Source organism: Zea mays, chromosome 10 (genome assembly GCF_902167145.1).
Source record: "Zea mays cultivar B73 chromosome 10, Zm-B73-REFERENCE-NAM-5.0, whole genome shotgun sequence".
Classification (NCBI taxonomy): domain Eukaryota; kingdom Viridiplantae; phylum Streptophyta; class Magnoliopsida; order Poales; family Poaceae; genus Zea; species Zea mays.
Genome location: NC_050105.1, coordinates 107,532,034 through 107,551,820, shown reverse-complemented (window position 1 = coordinate 107,551,820; position 19,787 = coordinate 107,532,034). Strand labels below are relative to the sequence as shown.

At 46.7% G+C, this 19,787-nt stretch overlaps 1 protein-coding gene across 4 annotated transcripts in view; it reads right to left on the bottom strand.

The window, feature by feature from the left end:
- Positions 1 to 5,399: 5,399 nt before the first annotated feature.
- Positions 5,400 to 19,787, bottom strand: part of LOC100383777 (uncharacterized) — a 28,724-nt gene continuing 14,336 nt past the window's right edge. The window contains exons 14-22 of one of the 4 annotated variants that reach the window (XR_559774.4): positions 18,853 to 18,915; positions 17,831 to 17,968; positions 17,682 to 17,737; positions 12,890 to 12,995; positions 12,738 to 12,809; positions 12,309 to 12,355; positions 6,596 to 6,755; positions 6,321 to 6,487; positions 5,409 to 6,158 (exon numbers count right to left, since the gene is read on the bottom strand). Coding sequence is in view for 2 of the 4 variants with exons in the window: in XM_008663990.3 (XP_008662212.1) it covers positions 5,853 to 6,158; positions 6,321 to 6,487; positions 6,596 to 6,755; positions 12,309 to 12,355; positions 12,738 to 12,809; positions 12,890 to 12,995; positions 17,831 to 17,968; positions 18,853 to 18,915 (1,059 nt within the window). In the remaining 2 variants the exon portion in view is untranslated. Of the gene's footprint in view, positions 6,159 to 6,320; positions 6,488 to 6,595; positions 6,756 to 12,308; positions 12,356 to 12,737; positions 12,810 to 12,889; positions 12,996 to 17,681; positions 17,738 to 17,830; positions 17,969 to 18,852; positions 18,916 to 19,787 lie in introns of all 4 variants that reach the window. The other 3 variants (XR_559775.4, XM_008663990.3, XM_020545190.3) reach the window with 3 other exon arrangements.

Sequence of the window (19,787 nt, the reverse complement as noted above, 5' to 3'; positions counted from 1 at the left end):
TTGATGTTTGAGGCGCTTGGCCTCGTTGATGTCGGTTGGGTGGTATTACCCCTGTAGGAACATGGTTATTGGTGCCCGCCAGTCTTCGGTCATAATAAGGTTGACTATGCGGTGGCCCTCGCTATCATTGGTTATTTGGAGCCCTTCGGGGCTCCGGACGGCTGGCGTGCCGATAACATGGTAGAACACGTCGGAGGGCAAGGACTCGCCTCTGGCGGCAGCCTTGGCCAATGCGTCGGCTTCTTCATTCTTGGCCCGGTCCACATGCTGCAAGGTGAATCCCTTGAATTGTCTCTCGAGACTTCGGATGGCCGCGAGGTATTGTATAAGTGCGGGGTCCTTTGCTGCATAGTCTTTCTCGACTTGGCCGGTGACTACCTTGGAGTCTGTTCTGACAATGCAGGTGGTGACACCAAGGGCCCTTAGCTTGCGGAGGCCGAGGATGACGGCTTCGTATTCTTCTATGTTGTTTGTGCATCTGTCAGATTCCAGAGCGAAGCTTAAGCGTGTCGCGTATCTGTGCTTGACCCCGACGGGTGAGGTGATGACTGCAGCAGCGCCTGCCCCCGCATGGCACCATGCGCCGTCGCAGTGGATTGTCCAAACTTTCTCTGCGGACGGGTCCGGCTGTGTTATTGGCCCAGTCCAGTCGACGATGAAGTATGCTAGAACTTGTGACTTGATGGCTGTCCTAGGCTCGAAAATGATGTGGTAGCCGGAGAGTTCGGCCGCCCATTTGGCGATCCGTACCGATGCCTCCGGGTTTCTGAACAGTTCGCCGAGTCCCCTATCTGAGGTGACTCGGACCTTGAATGCTTCAAAATAGTGGCGCAATTTGCACGAGGACATAACGACTACATAGGCAATCTTTTCCAGTTCCGTCATGTTACATTTTGATGGTGTGAGCACTTCGGAGATGTAATAAACTGGACACTGCCTGATCACGCCCTCTACTGTCTGCTCCTGAACCAGTGTCGCGCTGACCGCGTGCGGCGAGGCCGCAACATAAAGCAACAGGGGTAGCAAAGAGTCGGGGCTTGTAAGAACCGCCAATTCCGACAGGTACTGTTTCAATGAGGCGAAGGCCGCCGCCTGCTCTGGTCCCCAAGCGAAGTCTTTTGCGCCGCGGAGAGTTTTGAGGAAGGGGAGACTTCGCTCTGCGGATTTGGAGATGAATTTGTTGAGGGCGGCCAATCTGCCCGTCAGGCGCTGGACGTCTCTGGCTGACTGCGGGGGCGTCATGTTGATGATGGCCTGAATTTTGGTTGGGTTGGCCTCGATGCCGCGGTGTGATACCAGGTAACCCAATATTTTCCCCTGGCGAACGCCGAAGACGCACTTTTCGGGGTTTAGGCGAAGTCGTGCGTCCCGCATGTTCGTAAATGTCTCGGCGAGGTCAGCAAGATGGTCCTCCTTGCTCCTGCTGGCGACGATGATGTCGTCCACATATGTGAATATATTTCTGCCGACTTGCCCCTCGAGCACCGTTTTGGTGAGCCGGGAGAAAGTGGACCCAGCGTTCTTGAGTCCCTCCGGCATTCTGATGAAGCAATATGTGCCGAAGGGTGTTATGAAGCTGGTGCTGGCCTTGTCCTCCTCCTTCATATATATTTGATGGTAATCGGAGAAGCAGTCGAGGAGTGACATGACTTTGCACCCGGTCGCGCTATCGACTATTTTGTCGATCCGAGGAAGCGGGAAGTTGTCCTTTGGGCAGGCCTTGTTGAGACTGGTGAAGTTGATGCACATCCGCCACTTGCCGCTCTTTTTCTGCACCATCACAACGTTGGCGAGCCACGTGGGGTAAGCCACTGGCTCGATAAATTTGGCCTCCAGGAGGCGATGTACCTCGGCCTTGACGGCTTCTGTCTTCTCGTCAGACATTTTGCGGAGCCGCTGTTTTTTCGGTCTCACCGAAGGGTCGATTCCCAAGCTGTGCTCAATTATGGATCGGCTGACCCCGACCAGGTCGATGGCGGACCAGGCGAAGACGTCTTTGTTCTTGGACAAGCAGCAGAGGAGTTTCTCCTCGTCATGCGAAGTGAGGTCTTCGCTGATGGTGACCGTCTGCTTGGGCGTGGCCTGGTCGAGGGGGACAATCTTGGTCCCATCGTTGCTCTGTAGCTGTGCTTTGTCGTGTTCTTTGTCAGTTGGGCTGGCGGACGCAGGGACCTCGCGCTGGGCCGTGAGGCAGTGCACGTTTCTTTGCCCGGGGACGAAGTCCCGCTCTATGTTGCGCGCAGTCTGCTGGTTGCCGTAGACCGTGATGGCGCCTAGCGGACCTGATATCTTCATGCACAGGTACAGTCCGTGAATGGCTGCCTCAAACTTGTTGATGGAGCCCCGGCCCATAATGGCGTTGTACGGATACACCATATCGACGATATCAAAGGTTACTTGCTCACTTCGGGCATTGGGTGCTACACCGAAGGAGAGAGGCAATTCTATTTTGCCGACAGGAAAAGTGCCCTTGCCGCTGAAGCCATACAACGGGTTGTCCGAAGGCTTGAGCAGGCTGTGGCTTATGCCCATGCGGTCGAAAGCATGGAGGAAAATGATGTCTGCTTGACTGCCATTGTCGACTAGGACTTTGTGCAGGTCCCAGCCTGCCACGCTGCAGTTGATAACCATGACGTCGATGTGGGGGGCGCTGCGCAGGTCGACGTCTCGAGCGTCGAAGGTTAGCGGTACATGGGACCACTTCGTCTGCACGACTGGACCGGTGATGGCGACGTGGTTGATGCTGCGGTAGTGGTCCCACTTCTGCCGCTTTGTGTCGAAGTCGGCGCTGGACCCCCCAGTGATCATATGAATGACTCCACGATACGGCTGATCGGCGAAGTCTTCTTGTTTTAGGGCGTGGGGGTGGGGGATGTTTTGTTGTTGCTGGTGTGGAGGTGGGGGTGGGGGAGGTACGATTTGTACTTACTGGTGGTGTTGGTATGCGTGGTGCGGTGGATGCGGGGCGGGGGCGTGGATGTATGGTGGAGGGGGTTGCTGATAAGTGTGCGCGACAACTCTAGGGTTGTCGGCTGGTTGCGCCTGTGCCATCCTGTCTCTGGTGGACTTCGTCTCTGGGCAGTCTCTGGTTTGGTGGGCGCAGTCTTCGCCGTGAAAAAGACAGTAGAATCGGCGCGGCGACTGCGCACGTCCCCGGCCCCTACCGCGAGTTCCATTTCCGCGGCCCTGGGGGGATATTCCTGGCGGCGAGGGGCGTCACCAGCGGGGTGCTGGTTGGCGATGTTGTGCACCTGCTGCTGATTGCGGCCGTCTCGACCGGAGTCTGGCTGCGGAGTTCTCGTCCACGTGCGGCTGGACTGTGGAGCATCTTTGGGTTTCCTCTGAGACTCAACTTTGCGCTGGTGGAGCTCTTCGGATTTGGCGTATTTTTCAAATAGCTGATATAATTCCTAGAGGTTCTTGGGCAGATCTCTGATGCAGTGGCTGTAAAGGACGCCGGCGCGAAGGCCACTTATGGCGTAGTGGATGGCGATCTGGTCATCGACCGAGGGCTGTTGTGACTTGAGTGTCAGAAACTTGCGGTAATACTCCCGCAGAGTCTCTTTTTCCAGCTGCTTGCAGAATGAGAGTTCGGCCAAGGCGTCGGTGTCTGGGCGGTACCCTTGGAAGTTGAGCAGGAATTTGCCCCGGAGGCTTCTCCAGGAGTCAATGGATAGCGGGGGCAACCTGGTGAACCAGGTGAGAGCTGGGCCCTCGAGGGCGATGATGAAAGACTTGGCCATCGTGGCGTTGTCCCCTCCGGAAGATGCAACGGCGACCTGATAACTCATGATGTACTGTGCTGGGTCAGTGCTGCCGTTGTACTTGGGATAGGTCCCTGCCCGGAAGTTGGCAGGCCAGGGTGTCACTTACAGGTGTGGCACCAGGGGACTTCGCTCGTCGAGGTAGTTGATCCCTTGGAATGGCGCGGCGTGTTGGATGGCGTGGTCGCGCTGGGGGAAGTGCAGGTCTTCGACTTGTGCGCGCTGTTGCAGGGGTGGCCCGTGTTGCAGGCCGAAGTGGCCTTCGTGCTGCATTAACGCGATCTCTTGCTCGAGCTCCTGGGCCTTCTACTCTTCGTCTCGTATCATTTGCCGCACCTTGGCTTGTGTAGACACACGTTGGCGCTTGGCCTCAAGTATCTCCTTTTGCTTCTGGAGATTGCGGTTCTTGATGCGCAGGGCGCGCAGCTGTAGCTGTTCTTGCGCTGAGACACCGATGATTTCGCCGTCCTCGGTGAAGTCTGTGCCCTCTGGTGGAGCGAAGCCTGGGGGAGGTTGCGGCTGCCCTTCAGGGCCGCATGTGCGGAGAGCGTCGTCTTCGCAGGTGCGGAGAATGTCGTCTTCAGTAGCCTCTTGGTGGGTGGAGTGGGTGATGGCGAGGGCCTTGCCCTTTTTTGCGGCCAGCAGTGCTGCCTTCGCAGCCTCGTCAGCCTTCGAGCTAGCTTTCTTGGGTGCCATCGCGGGTGATTTTTTCGTAGCACCCACGGTGGGCGCCAAATGTTGGAACTTGCTCTCCGGTGCAAGTTGATCCAACGGGGGTGTGTAGTAACGTAAACAGAGTTTTCGCACGAGATGACAATAGCTCTGTTAATCTAGCCTCTCAAGGGCACTGTGCGGGGGTATTTATAGGTATCTGAGTGCCCAGCGTCCTGTGTTAAGGACGCATGTGCCATCAGACACCTAGGTTATCCCCGGAATATTCCCATAAAGCGGGGTTACAGACCGTAATTACAGGGAGGCCTTTACAAATTAGGTCTGTAACGCGCGACGGCCACGCAGGGCCTGTTACAATGGGCCGGATCACACGCGGGCCTCCATGCTGGACAAGGTCGTAAAATAAGACGACCTTGTCACAGGTCTTCGTCCGGTGGCGTATGAGACGAAGGGTAAGTCCGCCCGTTGTCTTGTCTCCGTTGGTGCAGCGAGGACGGTGAAGGCCTCGAGCGAAGGGTGGCGTCTTCGCCTTCGCCCTAACAGTGCACAATCGAAATGCGACACCAAGCAGCACGTCATTCAGACATCCCACATCTGATGCGGAATAAACTTGTGACCGCTGTTCATGCCCAAATACATGTACCATTTCCAACCAAAAAAAAGGAACCGAAACCATTGTGACACTTTCCTGATAAGAAGAAATCGCCAGTTATCTTGTACCCTACCTCTGCAGTCTGGACATCGTCTGATCGGTACGTCAACTTATAACACCATTGCACCAGCATGCAACATGTTCCACACATCAAATATCCCAACTAGGTGTTACACTTCAACAGTACAATTCAAAAAATAAGAACAGCCAGCAAACAGTATAAGTGAATTGCATGAACCTTGACGTCTGATATATATAACCGAAAGCACTTGGTTTCACCGGCAATAGTTAGTTATTCAAAGAACACAAAGGAACCAACAGTCCATGAACATTCATATTTCCAAGAAAAATTATCGATCTGACATTTTATTACCACATAGGCAAGGCTTGCTTTGACAACAGGTATGACTAACTGCAAATTTCTTTAAACATTTCGTGTGCACAACACAACTGTGCCCTGAAACTTAACAAAGAATGGGTTTTGATGTGATATATAAGGTTACAACGGGCAAGGAGAGAAACAAACTATTGTACAAAGAATCCTATCCAGCTAGTTCAACTCAGGACGGCCCGAAACTCTACAGTTGTGTGTTAACAAGGAGACATCTCTAATCTCCCAATGTAATGTACAGAATTGTCGATGACTTGCCATGGTGGGTTTTCCTGCCAGCATGCTTGAAATGTTCAATGCGGCACTTTTGCGGCCATCTGTTGCCATGTCTCCTTAATTGAGAAGCTCAACACTGCACTTGATGAAAATTTAGTCATGATCCATCATCAGAAGGGGTTTCATGTGAAGTCTGGGGGTGCTGCATTCCATCCTCAGGCATGTCAAATTCAACCAATGGCTTCAATTGCTCTGCAACAGCACCTCGTTGGAGTTTCATCTCTTCAATAACCATACTCTCTGCAACCTTACAGGACTGCTCGTCCCTAAAAGCAAGGGTCCATCTCCCATCAACAAGATACTTCTTTGTCTTCGCTTTATGCTTCTCAGTGTCCAAAAAAGGGACCGAAGAAGGGCGAATGCGTAGATGTAACCACTTCCCATGCTTTGTATCTATTCTTGGCTGAAACAAAACCAAACAAAGGATTCCCAATGAGATATGCCTGTGACAAATAAATTCATTTTGGTGCACCACAATTCATATAATATGGTTCACTTCATCTAATGGGCACAGCAAAGTGAAAAGAGCAACGAAACAGATTTTCCATGGCATCATGACACATACATCAGATCCTGCCAAAGGTGCCATGACACGGACAATTCCTCGTTCCCGTTTTAGAGGTAATTCTTCTAGAAGAAGAATCCAACCAGAAGTTCCATGAGCTATGGCTAAAAAGCAGAAGTGCCGTTCTTTGCCCCTCTCAAATGCTATTCGACAAGGAACAGCGTCGACTGCAAGAATAACATGCCAGACAATTATGCTTTCAGAAATCTAGAGGAACTAAGATAAATTTGCATTTCTCATAATGCTAGCATAAAGATATCTAGGTAAACACAGACCTAAGTTGACTTCAAGCCCAGGTTTAGGAACTGAACCACCAAAATCTGCAGCGCTTGCCCTAGTATTTATAGGCAAATCAACCAGAGGGTAAATAGGAGGTAGCTCTGTGAAAGTTTCTCCAAGACAGAAGAGTATAACTTGATGCTGCAGCACAAAACCCTGAAAAATCACAATAATTCAGCAACTTGCGTAACTCAAAGTTTTATCTACAAATTAAGCGGACAAGACCAATCAACTTAACAGCGGAAATCGAAAAAAAGAACAGTATAAAAAATTCACTTCACGGCATTATACGCTTAACCTCAAAAGCGTCATTAAAGTTTCTTATGAAGCATGCAACGTGGAGGTAATACAGAATCTAATCGAGGTACTGTAGCAGCAGCTTTGCTAAGGTAGTAACTCCAGTTGATCTGTTAGGAGGAAAAAAAATCGAGCACAACTTATTGATGCTCACCAGTTCACCAAACAAAGGAATGTTAACTGAAAATTTTAACTCGAGATCCTCCACCGAAAATAACATTGAAGAATGCAAATGAAGACTGACGATTTCAAAATACTCAACTGAGATAGAATGAGTACATTCTGGTGCACTCCGGTCATTCCCTTCCTCAACCTCCCAACTCCTATGCGCATTCAACAATATGTACACAACCATCTATGGCCACCAATATCATTGCACCAGCATCCAGCTACTGCCGCTGTGTAGTGGCCATCATGCCATGTTTGCTATATCTGCTACAACTAGAAGCCTACAACCAGGCTAGAGAGGCCCGTAGGGCGCCCACGTAGACACCACTGCTGCCACATACTTTTGTTTTGCAAACGCAGCTGCTGCCAAGCCATGCGTTCACATGAGACTTACGTGCTCTGGAGCTACCAGGATCAATCTGTGTGCCAGTGTCTGCTATCTGTGCACACTGAACACATCAGCCACCACCAAATTCTAGTGTCTACAAATCAGTGTTAGCTGTGTTGTTGAACCATGTAGTAATACCGATGGTCCTGCTATTTGCCCTACCAAACATTTGACAACAAATTCTAGGTAAACAATAAAATGCATTGATCTGTAAATTTGTCGCTCTGGAAATGAAAACTCTAGAAATTTTAAACAGGTTCCCAATTTTTGACCTAGTCAGTAGTCACAGTTGCAAGTTAAGATTAAATTCCAATACAACTGTCTTAATTTCTACAATGCATTTTTTGTGGTATTTTCAGTATGAAACTGATGGCCACAGAACCCTTGAATATCAACAGTTAAAACATCATCCAATTATTGTAAGTGCATTAGCTGCAAAACACTTATTGAGTTATTGAGTTGCATGCACCAACCAGTTCAAACCAAAAGCTTAAGATGGTGGAGAGAGGTGAGCAATTCACATTATTTTAACACTCCTCACATCGAGACAAGGCTATCTCAGGCCTCAAACATGGAGTAGGTGTAAGTAACAACTATTTTATGTAATTATGCTAACCAAGATTTGAACTCAAGACCTCTGGCTTAAATACCATATTAATTTGCATGCATGAATCAGTTAACCCAAAAGCTTAATTAATGGAGATGTGAGCAATTCACTTGTATTCTAACAACTTTAAAGGGCATGTTTGGGAGCAAGGGGAATGGAGGTGATTGGAGGGGCTAAAATACCCTTGCATCTTTCTTTGTACACACAACTATCGATGTGTTGAAGATGGAATACAATTGCATCAGAATAAATCCACTATTTAAATATAAAGACAGCTTTTTCAGTGGACACCAGGAGTAAAGATTGATTGTTTAATATTTAAACTAATTTAGCAAGAGAAACATTGAAGCGACAATATAGTAATAATATATAGGTTTCCTTTCATATGTGGCAACAAGTCCCATTACCAAAAAAACACGGCAATCAAGGAAGAAGAATTAGTCCCAGATCTCTCTAATAGTCTAGTCCCCCCCAAGCCGACTTCGCCTGGCTATCTTCCCGACGTTGTTTATCCCATTATAAACTAATATTCATAACATCCGGTATCATGAGTCAGGGATCCTTTCCCATGAATTCTGCTACGGACGATCTCCGCACCTGGCGTGAGGAGCTCGCTCGTGCCAGGGCAGATCTGGAGCAGGCCCGATCTGCTATCTTCTAGCTCCGTGATCTACTCACTATAAAGGTGGAGTCTGACCGCCGATCAGCGGCAGCAACACGACTGCAGGCGGCTGCACGTGGCTTCCTAGTGTGGCGTCCAGTGTGGCAAGTTGCAGCAGCGGCGCGGCTGCAGGCAGTGGCTTGCCGTCTTCAGGCTGCAACATGCGGCTTCCTGGCGCGGCGTCAAGCACTTCACAATCTTACAAGGACATCTTCCCCTTGATGGCTCCTCCACACCTCCTGACCTCGACTCTCATTGACAATGACGTCGATGTCGCTCCTCTTCCCTTACCACTGGTCCTGGCAACCTCCTATGTGCCATGCGCGGCACCGTCACCTTCGATCGTGCCACGTGTGTCCCTGTCGCCTTCAACGGCACCACACGCAGTCATGTGAGGTCCTGTCTCTTCAACCACCTCCAACTCACTTCACTTATCGTGTGTGCGTCTACCAGTGATGCATGCTCCCCCCCCCCCCCCCCCCACACACACACACACACTAGTCCCCTCCCTGTCGTGTCGCCGGTGTACCACCCCATCGTTATCCGCTGCAACCCCGATGGTCACGCGGCGGTCCGTCGGTGTTCTTTGTCCCATCGACCGATTGGTGCTCACGATCGCCAAGAGTCTGCCTCCCTCACTTATCCTCGGTCTGTAGCGCACTCATCGATCACCACTGGTGTCGTGCTATGGAGGAATATGAGGCCGTGCTGGCCAACCACACCTGGGACTTGGTGTTGTGTACCCCTAGCATCAACGTGGTAATCGGCAAGTGGATCTTCCGTAAAAACTCAAGGTCGTTTGTTCCCTAGATCTGTACAAAGCTTGTTGGGTCGTCTGAGGCTTCACTTTGCGCCCCGAAGCGGACTACGACGAGACCTTCAGTCCCGACGTGAAGCCTGCCACCGTTCGGACCGTCCTCTCCCTCCTCCGAGACTGGGCAGTCCACCAGTTGGACATAAAAAATGCCTTCCTACACTGCACTCTAACCGAGACGGTGTACTATAACCAACCCGCTGGCTTCGTCGACTCCACTCGTCTAGGTATGGTGTGTAAGCTTAACTGCTCTTTTTATGGCCTCTAGTAGGTGCCACAGACCAGGTACAATCGCTTCGTCGAGGCCAAGTCAAACACGTCCCTGTTCATCTTCAGCACGGCGATGACAGCGTTTACCTCTTGCTCTATGTCGACAACATCATGCTCATGGAATATAGTGCCACCCTTCTCCGATGCACGATCGCCTCCAGCAGTGCAATGGACTTGGGCCCTCCACTTCCTAGGGGCATCATGAAGCGTTGACCTAGGGCCTCTTCCTTCACCAACGCTAGTACGCCATTGACAATTTGGAGCGAGCAAGCATATCAGACTGCAAGCTTTGCTCCACGCCTGTTGACACTCAGGCAAAGGTCTCTGACAACGACGACACCTGGGTTGGTGACGTGACGGCCTACCGGAGCCTCATAGCCTAGGGGCTCTATAGTACCTCACCTTGACCCACACCGACATCTACATGGTACAGCAGGTGTGTCTTCACATGCACACCCTACGAGAGCCACATCATCACAACGAATCGATTTCTTCACTACCTCTGCGACACCCTCGACTATGGCCTTCTTCGACCCTCTCCAACTTCTGAGCTAGTTGTCTATGTCAAGGATGATTGAGTTGGTTGCCCCGATACGCGTTGGTCCACCTCTAGCTATGTCGTGTTCTAGTGCGCCAATTTCGACCCCTGGTCCTCAAAGCGGCAGCTCGTCTTCTCATGTTCCAACGCTAAGGCCGAGAAATGCGCTATGACCAACAGCATGGTCGAGGCATCCTAGCTCAATCGGCTGCTCCAGAAGCTTCATAGCCCCTCGCGTGTGCCACCCTCATCTACTGCGACAATGTCAGCGAGATCTACCTCTCCACCAATCCCGTGCAGCACCAACGCACGAATAACGTGGAAATCAGCCTTCACTTCGTCCGCGAGCGTGTCGCTGTCGACGATGTCTACATCATCCGCGACCCGACCACTTTGCAGTTCGTCGACATCTTCACCAAGGGGATATCAACCACGGTGTTTTCGGAGTTTTGGTCCAGTCTCATCATCTGTACAGGCTAGAGTTGCGATTGTCAGGGGTTGTTAGATTATTATGTGTGTTCTCCTAATGTAATGGGCCTTGGCCCAACCCATGTACTATTGCTATATACATGATGTGATGATGAGCCTCCTTAATTAGGGTTATAACAAAGCCTTCTTAGCACAATGCACGACGGTCGTCTTACCTCTCGTAGATCAAGGTTTTAGATAGAGGACAAAGAGCGAGCACAACGCTCTGGACAGACTCAAGGGCAACTAATCTGCTATGTGATGGCCACATGGAAGCAGGTCAGCCTGCACGGAGCTAGATTTTGGGCAGTATTGTGCTCCTGCAAGAGGAAGGAGAAAAGCAATGGGGCGGAAATAAAAAGGAGGGTCATTCTGAATGGTCAAATGAATTACCAGACAGCTTTTGTTCTTACATGGCATGACCCCGAAAGGTTTTGGGTCTAGAGACATGAGCCTATAATAATTCAGAAGGCACAATTAAACTCCAAAATTGCAACTGAAGCAATGGCATGAACGAAAAAATTCCAATTTGAAGATGTAAAATATATCAGACATGCATAGTTATGCACTTGCATTGAGATAATATAGGGTTGATCGAATTGTCCAATGAAGAAAACACTGAAGCGTCCTGAAGCAACACCTAGTATATGGCAACTGACCAAGCAACCTGACCCTCTTCTGTAAGCTTCCCAAATGTTCAACTCAAGTGTGTTCAGCGTGTTAAGCTGTTGCAGTTTATAGCGATTGTTCAGCAGTTCGTCTCAACTTATAGCTGCTGAAAGTCTGCCTTCTACAACCTCTTTTTGCATCATGAGTCGGCATCAGCGGTTCAGTGTAGCTGAGTGAGTATTCCTCCATTCTGCTAGTATTGATCTCTTCTCCCCACATTGGTTGCTTGCACCAGCAAAATGTTTCTATGCCCTTGGAAACGCGTGGAGGGTATCCTAAGTATTTGGGTGGGCTTTCCTCTTGGCAGTCCTCTTTGTCTTTCGTAATTCTACAACTAGCAAGAATGCAATGCTGCCCAATTTCCTAGAGTCCAGCTAATCACCACGAAAAAGTTATGGCATTTTCTATTAAGAAATCTGGTTGCAATCAAATAAGGGATATTGTGTCACTTGCTCAATGGTCACAAAATACAAAAGCTAATACAAAGTTCATGCGTTTAGAAGGCAAATTTCAGAAGCAAATCTGAGTAAAGCATCTTTAGAAACAATGCATTAATAGGAACACAACTTGTTCCTTTTTTGACGTTGGATAATGCATCTGCATATGAAGGCTAACACTGGTAAGCACTTTCTCGTGAGATGTGCGAACACTGATAAGCACTTTCATGTGAGATGTGCTATCTTAAGGTAAGATAACATTCATTCCATTCATGATTATTATTACGAGCACCTTATCCAATGGGAGGACAGAACAAGCTTCTGATATAAAACTGTACACATTTTAGGTCTCAAACAATAGATGGGAAAAACTAATAAAGGTCCATCCATACCTTAACCATCTCATAGAGTGCCTCTGCGATGGCAACAGAAGAATCACCTGAAATACAGTGCATATGACTCAGTACCTCACAAGTTTATGGAAACTTATCACTGTGTAGCCACAAGACATGACTGGGCCAAGGATAATATATCAAACTAGTCCTAACTGCTAGCATATTTAATACTGTGTTTAATGCCTGCCAGCTGTGTTTATTGCGTGTGTGCTGTTGCCTGGGGTTCTCCCCTCACGTGTTGCCCGGGGTTATCCCCCTCCGGATGTGTTATTGCCTGCATGCTATTGCCTGGGATCTTCCCTGGCATGTTGTCTGAGATTCTCCCCCTGTCTTAATTACTAGCTTAGCTTCTCCTATAAATCCTTGTAACCTCTACTGCTATCAATCAATCAATATACAGAAGCGTGTTTATGCTTTAATACTAACCTTCAAATGAACACAAATCCATGGGTACAATAATAGATTTGGATCCTTTTGGTGGCGAAGATGCCTCAATTGCTAAGAAAAAACACATATTAGGTGGGAATGTTACATACAGGACACAAACAGATAACATTCATATCAAGATCAAAATTTACCTTTCTTGCAGTTCCTCCAAGCTTCTTTAACAATAGGAAGAAGCATGTCACACCAGCATCCTCCAGATTCCTCAGAAAGCTTTGAGCTACAATCCTTGTGTGAATCCTACAGATAGCATTTAATAATCAGCAGGAGGCAAAAAACACTAATATGTCTACATCTCCGGTGAGGCTGATTCAATATATAAGGATAAACATTTAAGCAAAGCATTTCACTTATCTGTATGACTTCTGTACATTTGGGTAAGGACACTCTCAATGCAGAAACTACTAGATATTTTTCATAGCCTAAGAAACTACCATGGAAACCACACCGCAGAATACAGAATTTTTGTATAGGGCCCTTTGTTTACCTCCATTCAATCCGCTCTCCCTGTCCAACAACAGGAAGAAACTAGCAGCCATCCCTGATGCAATGCATGTAGTTTCATCTACCATCGATTTGCGTGAAGACACAGCTTCTTCTTTAGAAACCGTTTTTTAAATTAATCTCTCCCCGAAAATTACTTGCCATACAAAATGTCTACCTAGCAAGGTAATTGATGGAGACAGAAACCATGCTGATTTTCTGCATTGGAAGTGACCAAAACCCAATTAGGAATTTAAATATAGTGCTTACTTCACATCTACTCCCTCCTTTCAAATTGCAAGTCATTTTGGCGTTTCTAGAGACATTGTTTTTACTGCATATCCAGACACAGCATATATCTGTTAGATGCCTATGCATGTGTCCTTGTTGTATTTGGTCTCATATATAGTCATTGTTGTCCATGGTCTCTATCCTGTGTCAGTGTATATATTTGGGTCTAGTGTCCTCGTATTGAATACAAGTGCTATTCATATCATGGTATACATATTACAGAGCCAGAATTAGGGTTAGATATTCCTCTCTATCTCTAATTGTTCCTTCATATTGCACTTGCATGCCTCCACCACACAATTTCATCGCCAATCTTCTTCATTTTGAAGCCCAGCGTTGATCAGTAACATCCAACATGACACCAGCGGGTCGCCTATTCTTCCACGCCCAGCCTGCTCATGCTCGTCGTGGGCCTCCCACCCGACAGTAGGCCGCCTCTAGCTGGCGCCGCTCACGTCGGTCAAATCTTCTCGCTTGCGCGCCTAGCTCGACCATTTGCGAGCATCTAAGTGTATGTCGGGCCAAGCTCTATTTTCTGAGGAGCTCGTCTAGGAAAAAAAACTTGCACCGCTTTTTTGTAGTGCTCTCGCCTGTTAGAATGGACCCACTAAACAGTTCAATTCAAAAGCTTAAGCTATTAGGCAAAGGTAAGTAGTCCACTTATACAGTTCAACACCTCCACTCACGTGCAGCCAAATATAAAGGCACAAACGTGGACATAAAGGGCAAAGGGACAAGTAAAGCATCTATCAAGATTCGAACTCGAGACATCTAGCTCTGATACCATGTTAAGTTGCATGCACCAACCAATTCAACCTAAAAGCTTAAACTTTTAGGAGAAGGTAGCAATCCACTTGTACACTTCAACATCGCCATAGCCCGCCGCTATTCCTTTGCGCTCTTGCCATAGCATGTTCCATCCTATCATGCACCTTTTTTGGCTTCTTCTGGTGGTGTTCCCGTTACATGGAATCAAATGCTTTTTTATGGCACCAAGTACCATGCATGGGTTCCTCGCATGCGCTGGCATAAGTGTGTCTTGGAGTTCCTTACCAGCGACATTACCTACCCACCTCATCCTACTGCTCTTGTACAACTTTCAGCTCTAGCTACGACAACGGGTGATGAGAAGAAGCTTTTAAAATGTCATGTTGATCTTTTGGCTTCGTATGAGTCCTAGTTTGCTAGCTATTGGACATGTGTCGATGAGGAATTGAGGATGCTCAGGCTGGTTCTATTCTCACGGCTAGTATGATCGCTTTGTTGATGAGGATGTTGGCTATGGAAGGCGTCAAATGTGGACTCTTCTTTGTGATCTCTCTGAGTGTACTAGTCACTCTACTTATCTTGCTGCTATTCGTTAGGATCAATTGTTGTGTGTTATGGCTCTTGGGACGGCAGAGGTGACCAAGTTACAATGGTTGCTTGCAAATTTTGGTGTTTCTGTTTATATGTCGACTCCTTTGACTGATAGTACAGGTGCTATTAGTATTGCTCGTGTTCCGATCAAACATGAGTTTACTAAACATATTAAATTGGTTAGTGTGTCCACTCTAACATGGTATCAAAGTCAGAGGTCTCGAGTTCGAACCCTGACAGAGGCTTTATTTGTGTCTCCACCCATTTATGTCCATGTTTGCGTCTTTCTCTCTAACTGCGTTTGCGCCTCTCTCTGGTTGCACGTGAGTGGGGGTGTTGAAGTGTATAAGTAGATTGGCTACCTTCTCCCATAAGCTTAAGCTTCTGGGTTGAACTTGTTAGTGTGTCCACTCTAACATTGTATCAAAGCTAGAGGTCTCGAGTTCGAATCCTGGAAGAGGCTTTATTTGTGCATCCACCCATTTATTTCCATGTTTGCGCCTTTCTCTCTGGCTGTGTTTGCACTTTTCTCTCTGGTTGCACGTGAGTGGGGGTGTTAAAGTATATAAGTGGATTGACTACCTTATCTCATCAACTTAAGCTTTTGAATTGATTTGGTTAGCGCGTCCACTCTAACATAGGTGTTGATGCCTATTACACGTGTGCATAGGTTCATGATGATGTGATTGATCTTCACTATGTGCCTTTAGATTCAGTAGGCTGATTCACGAAAGCGCTGACCAGAGCTTAGCATAGATTGCTCGTGATCCAATCGAACATGAGTTTACTAAGCATATAGGTGTTGATGCCTATTACACGTGTGCATAGGTTCAAGATGATGTGATTGATCTTCGCTATGTGCCTTTATAGCTTTAGTTGGTTGATTCATGAAGGCGCAGACTAGAGCTTAGCATATGTTTTATCTCTTCCAACTTTTTACAATTCAAAAGTTGGGCTTTACAGGTGAAATGGTTATGGCTGCAAAAACCGATCCGTCCAGACCATGGCAGGGAATGAATCTTCCTATTCAGCAGCAAGTGAGACAATTTTTCAATCTTTCGGTCTTTCATGTGGTCGGAGATGGAACCAGCACTCTCTTTTGGTTTGATAAATGGTTGAATGGGAAGGCTATCTTTGATATTGCACCAGAGGTTGTCTGTTTGGTGGACAGTAGAGTCAGCTCGACCCGAACGGTTGCTCAGGCTTTGGACAACTGGCGTTGGGTTAGGGATATTGGGAGTCATCTTTCTATGGTTGGGCTGCAGTAGTATTAAAATTATGGGATGAGATTGGACAGGTGACTCTTTCACAAGAGGCGGACAGGCTTGTTTGGAGACACATGACTTCTGGGCAGTTTTCCTCAAAGTCTTGCTATAATGCCTTCTTCCTGGGGTCCATTTCCTTTGAGCCTTGGAAACGATTGTGGAAGACTTGGGCCCCCCCTAAATGTAAGTTTTTTCATAAGGAATAAATGTTGGACTGCGGACAGACTTCAGAGGAGAGGGTTACATTACCCGGAGAGTTGCCCCCTATGTGATCAGGAGCAGGAAACAATCCAGCATATCCTCTACACCTGTAGTTTTTCTAGGGATTTTTGGCATCTCATTTTGTCGTCCATCGGGCTTGGTTACCTCACTCCTATTGCTGCTGAACAGTCATTTGTTGTGTGGTGGGAAAAGGTCTCTAAAAGAGTGCATAGGTGCAAGAGGAGGGGTTTCAATAGTGTCATTATCCTTAGAGCTTGGTGCTTGTGGCTCTCGTAATAGGGCTGTTTTTGATGGAGTGAGCCCTTCCATTAGTTTGACTAAGAGGTTGTTTCTAGATGAATTGATCAGTTGTAGTAAGGCGGGAGCTAAGCATTTAGACAGTTTGGAAATTATTGTCACTTTAAATAGGGTCTAGTAGGGCCCGTCAGGCTCCCCCCCCCCCCTTTGTAGGGGAGGCTTGAGGGTTTGGTCTTGGTGTTGTATTTCGGTCCACTTTGGACCTTTCCTTTCTTAATATAATGATGCTAGCTCTCCTGCGCGTTCGAGAGAAAAAATTCAGTGTTCGGACCACCTTGAGTTTGAGGGGGATGTTAGATGCCAACACATATGTCCTTGTTGTATTCGGTCTCATACACGGTTTCTATCCTACATCGGTGTATATATTCGAGTCTAGTGCCCTCATATTGAATACAAGTGCTATTCATAACAATATATAGATGCATAATAAAAGCTATGTACCTAGAAAAGACAAAACAACTTACATTTGGAAAGGAGATGATACTATTTTTTTCTTTATATGCAATTTTGAACAGCAAAAGGCAACGTTAAGTGAAAGATTGTTGTGAACTGTGATGCACTCGGAAGATAGTCCCGGTACTCAGCCCTCCCGTAGGAGGCCCTAGGTGTAAACCAGATCTATTATTCTTGCTTCTCTCTACTAACACCCTGCCCCTCCTTATATAGAAAGGTAACCCTAACTTAATAGCTAAGCAACATAACAACCCTATCTGGCCGGCACTGTTCACGCGCACGTGAACAGTGGTCGTGACTAACCTAACCATAATGACCTAGCTAATGGGCTTAAGGCCCATAACAAAGATAGAAATCTGAGTTGCAAGAAACCAAAGAGAAAAAATCAATGTGCAGTTGTGCACTCAAACATAAGTGAGATGAGGCAATGTTGCTTCAATGCAAACAAGCAAGAATTGTCACTACAGCACCAATAGCATAGACCACAGAAAGTTAAAACTATACTGTAATTTGTTGAGGCACTAATACGAACTGATTCCAATAAAAGTGTCCTCACAGCGAAATTTGGTAATAATAAATAGGAATAGAATCGTAGTTCTCCCCTTGCATTTGCTGAGAAAGAAATAAAGAAGCAGACTGCTATTATATCTCTAAACCCCAGCATAAGTATTACAGGAACGAATGATAATGGCAGTATGAATGTACCTTTAGTCGTCTTAGATGAAAAGCAGTGAACTCTTCCTCTCCATGGGGCAGCAGTTGCCGGAAAAGCCAGCCACCAACCAAACGAACATCTGCAGAAACCTTTGACCTGCAGAAAAGGTCGACTAAAGCATCGAGCACCTACAAAAACAATCAATGTGCATAAATGGCAAAGAAACACGTAAACATCCCACGACATATTATAAAGCATCAGGTATTCAGAAAAAAAGGCTCATAAAGCAAAAGGCCAATATTTTAAGTGTAAGTTTGAAGTTCACAGCAATGTGTCACAATCACGGAATCACCCTCGAAACATTAAGCAAGAAATATGGTGGTGTTTGGTTCGCCGAAATGTAACGTAAATGGATTACATGGGGTAATGGATACCGATATTTCTGTTTGGTTGAGTTCTTTCTAGTAATACTAGGTACTACTATCCAATCCAATTATAACTAGTAACCATTACCGCCGGTAAGAGATCCCATTACCATTCCCTTAACAACGTCTGAACCAAACAGCACCTATAGCTAGAACTAGTGAGGCAGATACAATATCATTAACTAAGTCCAGAAGATTAGCATCTGTGACACGGATAGATCTGGATAAATGTCTAATGCTGCAAACAAATTATTTAAAATAACCTTTCTAGGTTACAACTTACAAGATAATCCTAAAGGAATTAAAATACAAGTTATATCAGTTACTGGGATGCCCAACATAGATGTCCACGGTGGTAACACAAAATCTCAATGGATGAACTGTAATATTAGCCTAGATGAAAAGTTGAAGTAATGTTGAGAGACATCACATCCAACACCTTAGGATATACTTCATTAACGTGCCTAGAGGTTTTTAGTACATGCAGATGCTCCCAATGAAAGCAAGAAAGATTATTTCTGCACTGATACAAAAGCAATGTTATTTTCTGATTCAAAGTACACAAATAAGAAGGATGCCATCAATATTTCAAGAGTCCACAAATTAAGAAACCAAACAGGTAATTCGTGTGAGGATCAACAAATAACCTGATATCTGTGAGCTTTGGAAGTCATTTGCCGTGGATGGTGACATTGTAGCCCATATTTATCCTGTAGAGAGGAAAATAATATATTAAGGATGTCCTAAAAAACTAAGAATCTAAAGAAAAAATAAAAAATAAGATAGCAAGTGTGAGTGTTATGGTCACTAGATCGGTGAGGGATTATAGAGGTGTATCGATGGGCAAGAACGTCCGCTGGGGGCCTCTGCCCACAGCCGAGCAAGAGGAGGGTTTCTCCATTCTAATTCTTGCATACTTTATTTCTCATCCATTGATTACATAAATAGGCCAGCTGGCTGTCCCTATCTAGCTATAGATCCTTATCTCCTTAAAACTCTCCTAAAAACTCTCAACAAACTACTAACTGATAACTTTCCTAGATAATCTCAACTAATCTCCTAAATAATCTCAACTAATCTTCTAATCTTATCTCTAACTATCCTTATCTAATCCCCCTTGGAGGGCCCATGGCTGCTGCTACCGCAGCCCCTCCGTGGGCCTCCTTAGGCCCTGACAGTGAGGAACTAAATAAAACTGTTATCATTATTTCAAGAAAAAGGGTAAACCCAATGCCAAAGGCTACCACATGAGTGGGATCTAAAGAAGGGATAAACCAGGCAAGCCTTCCCCGCAAATATGGAAAGACTGCTTCGAGCCCGCGACCTAGTGACTCAGTGAGACAGCTCCACCACTGCACCAGGCCTGCCCTCTATCAGTATTTCACAGATGAAATCAAAATAAATAGAGTAAATTTTGGATAACTATACTTGATCTAAATTTCACAAACCTACACCGTTAGCTTGAACATCAATTAGCATTCAGTCCCACACGTCAGACAAATTAGTTTATGATGTATTCCAGAAGCAATGGTTTTTAATTCAAACCATGTGTAGTTCTCTTAGATTTACTCGACTAACTCAC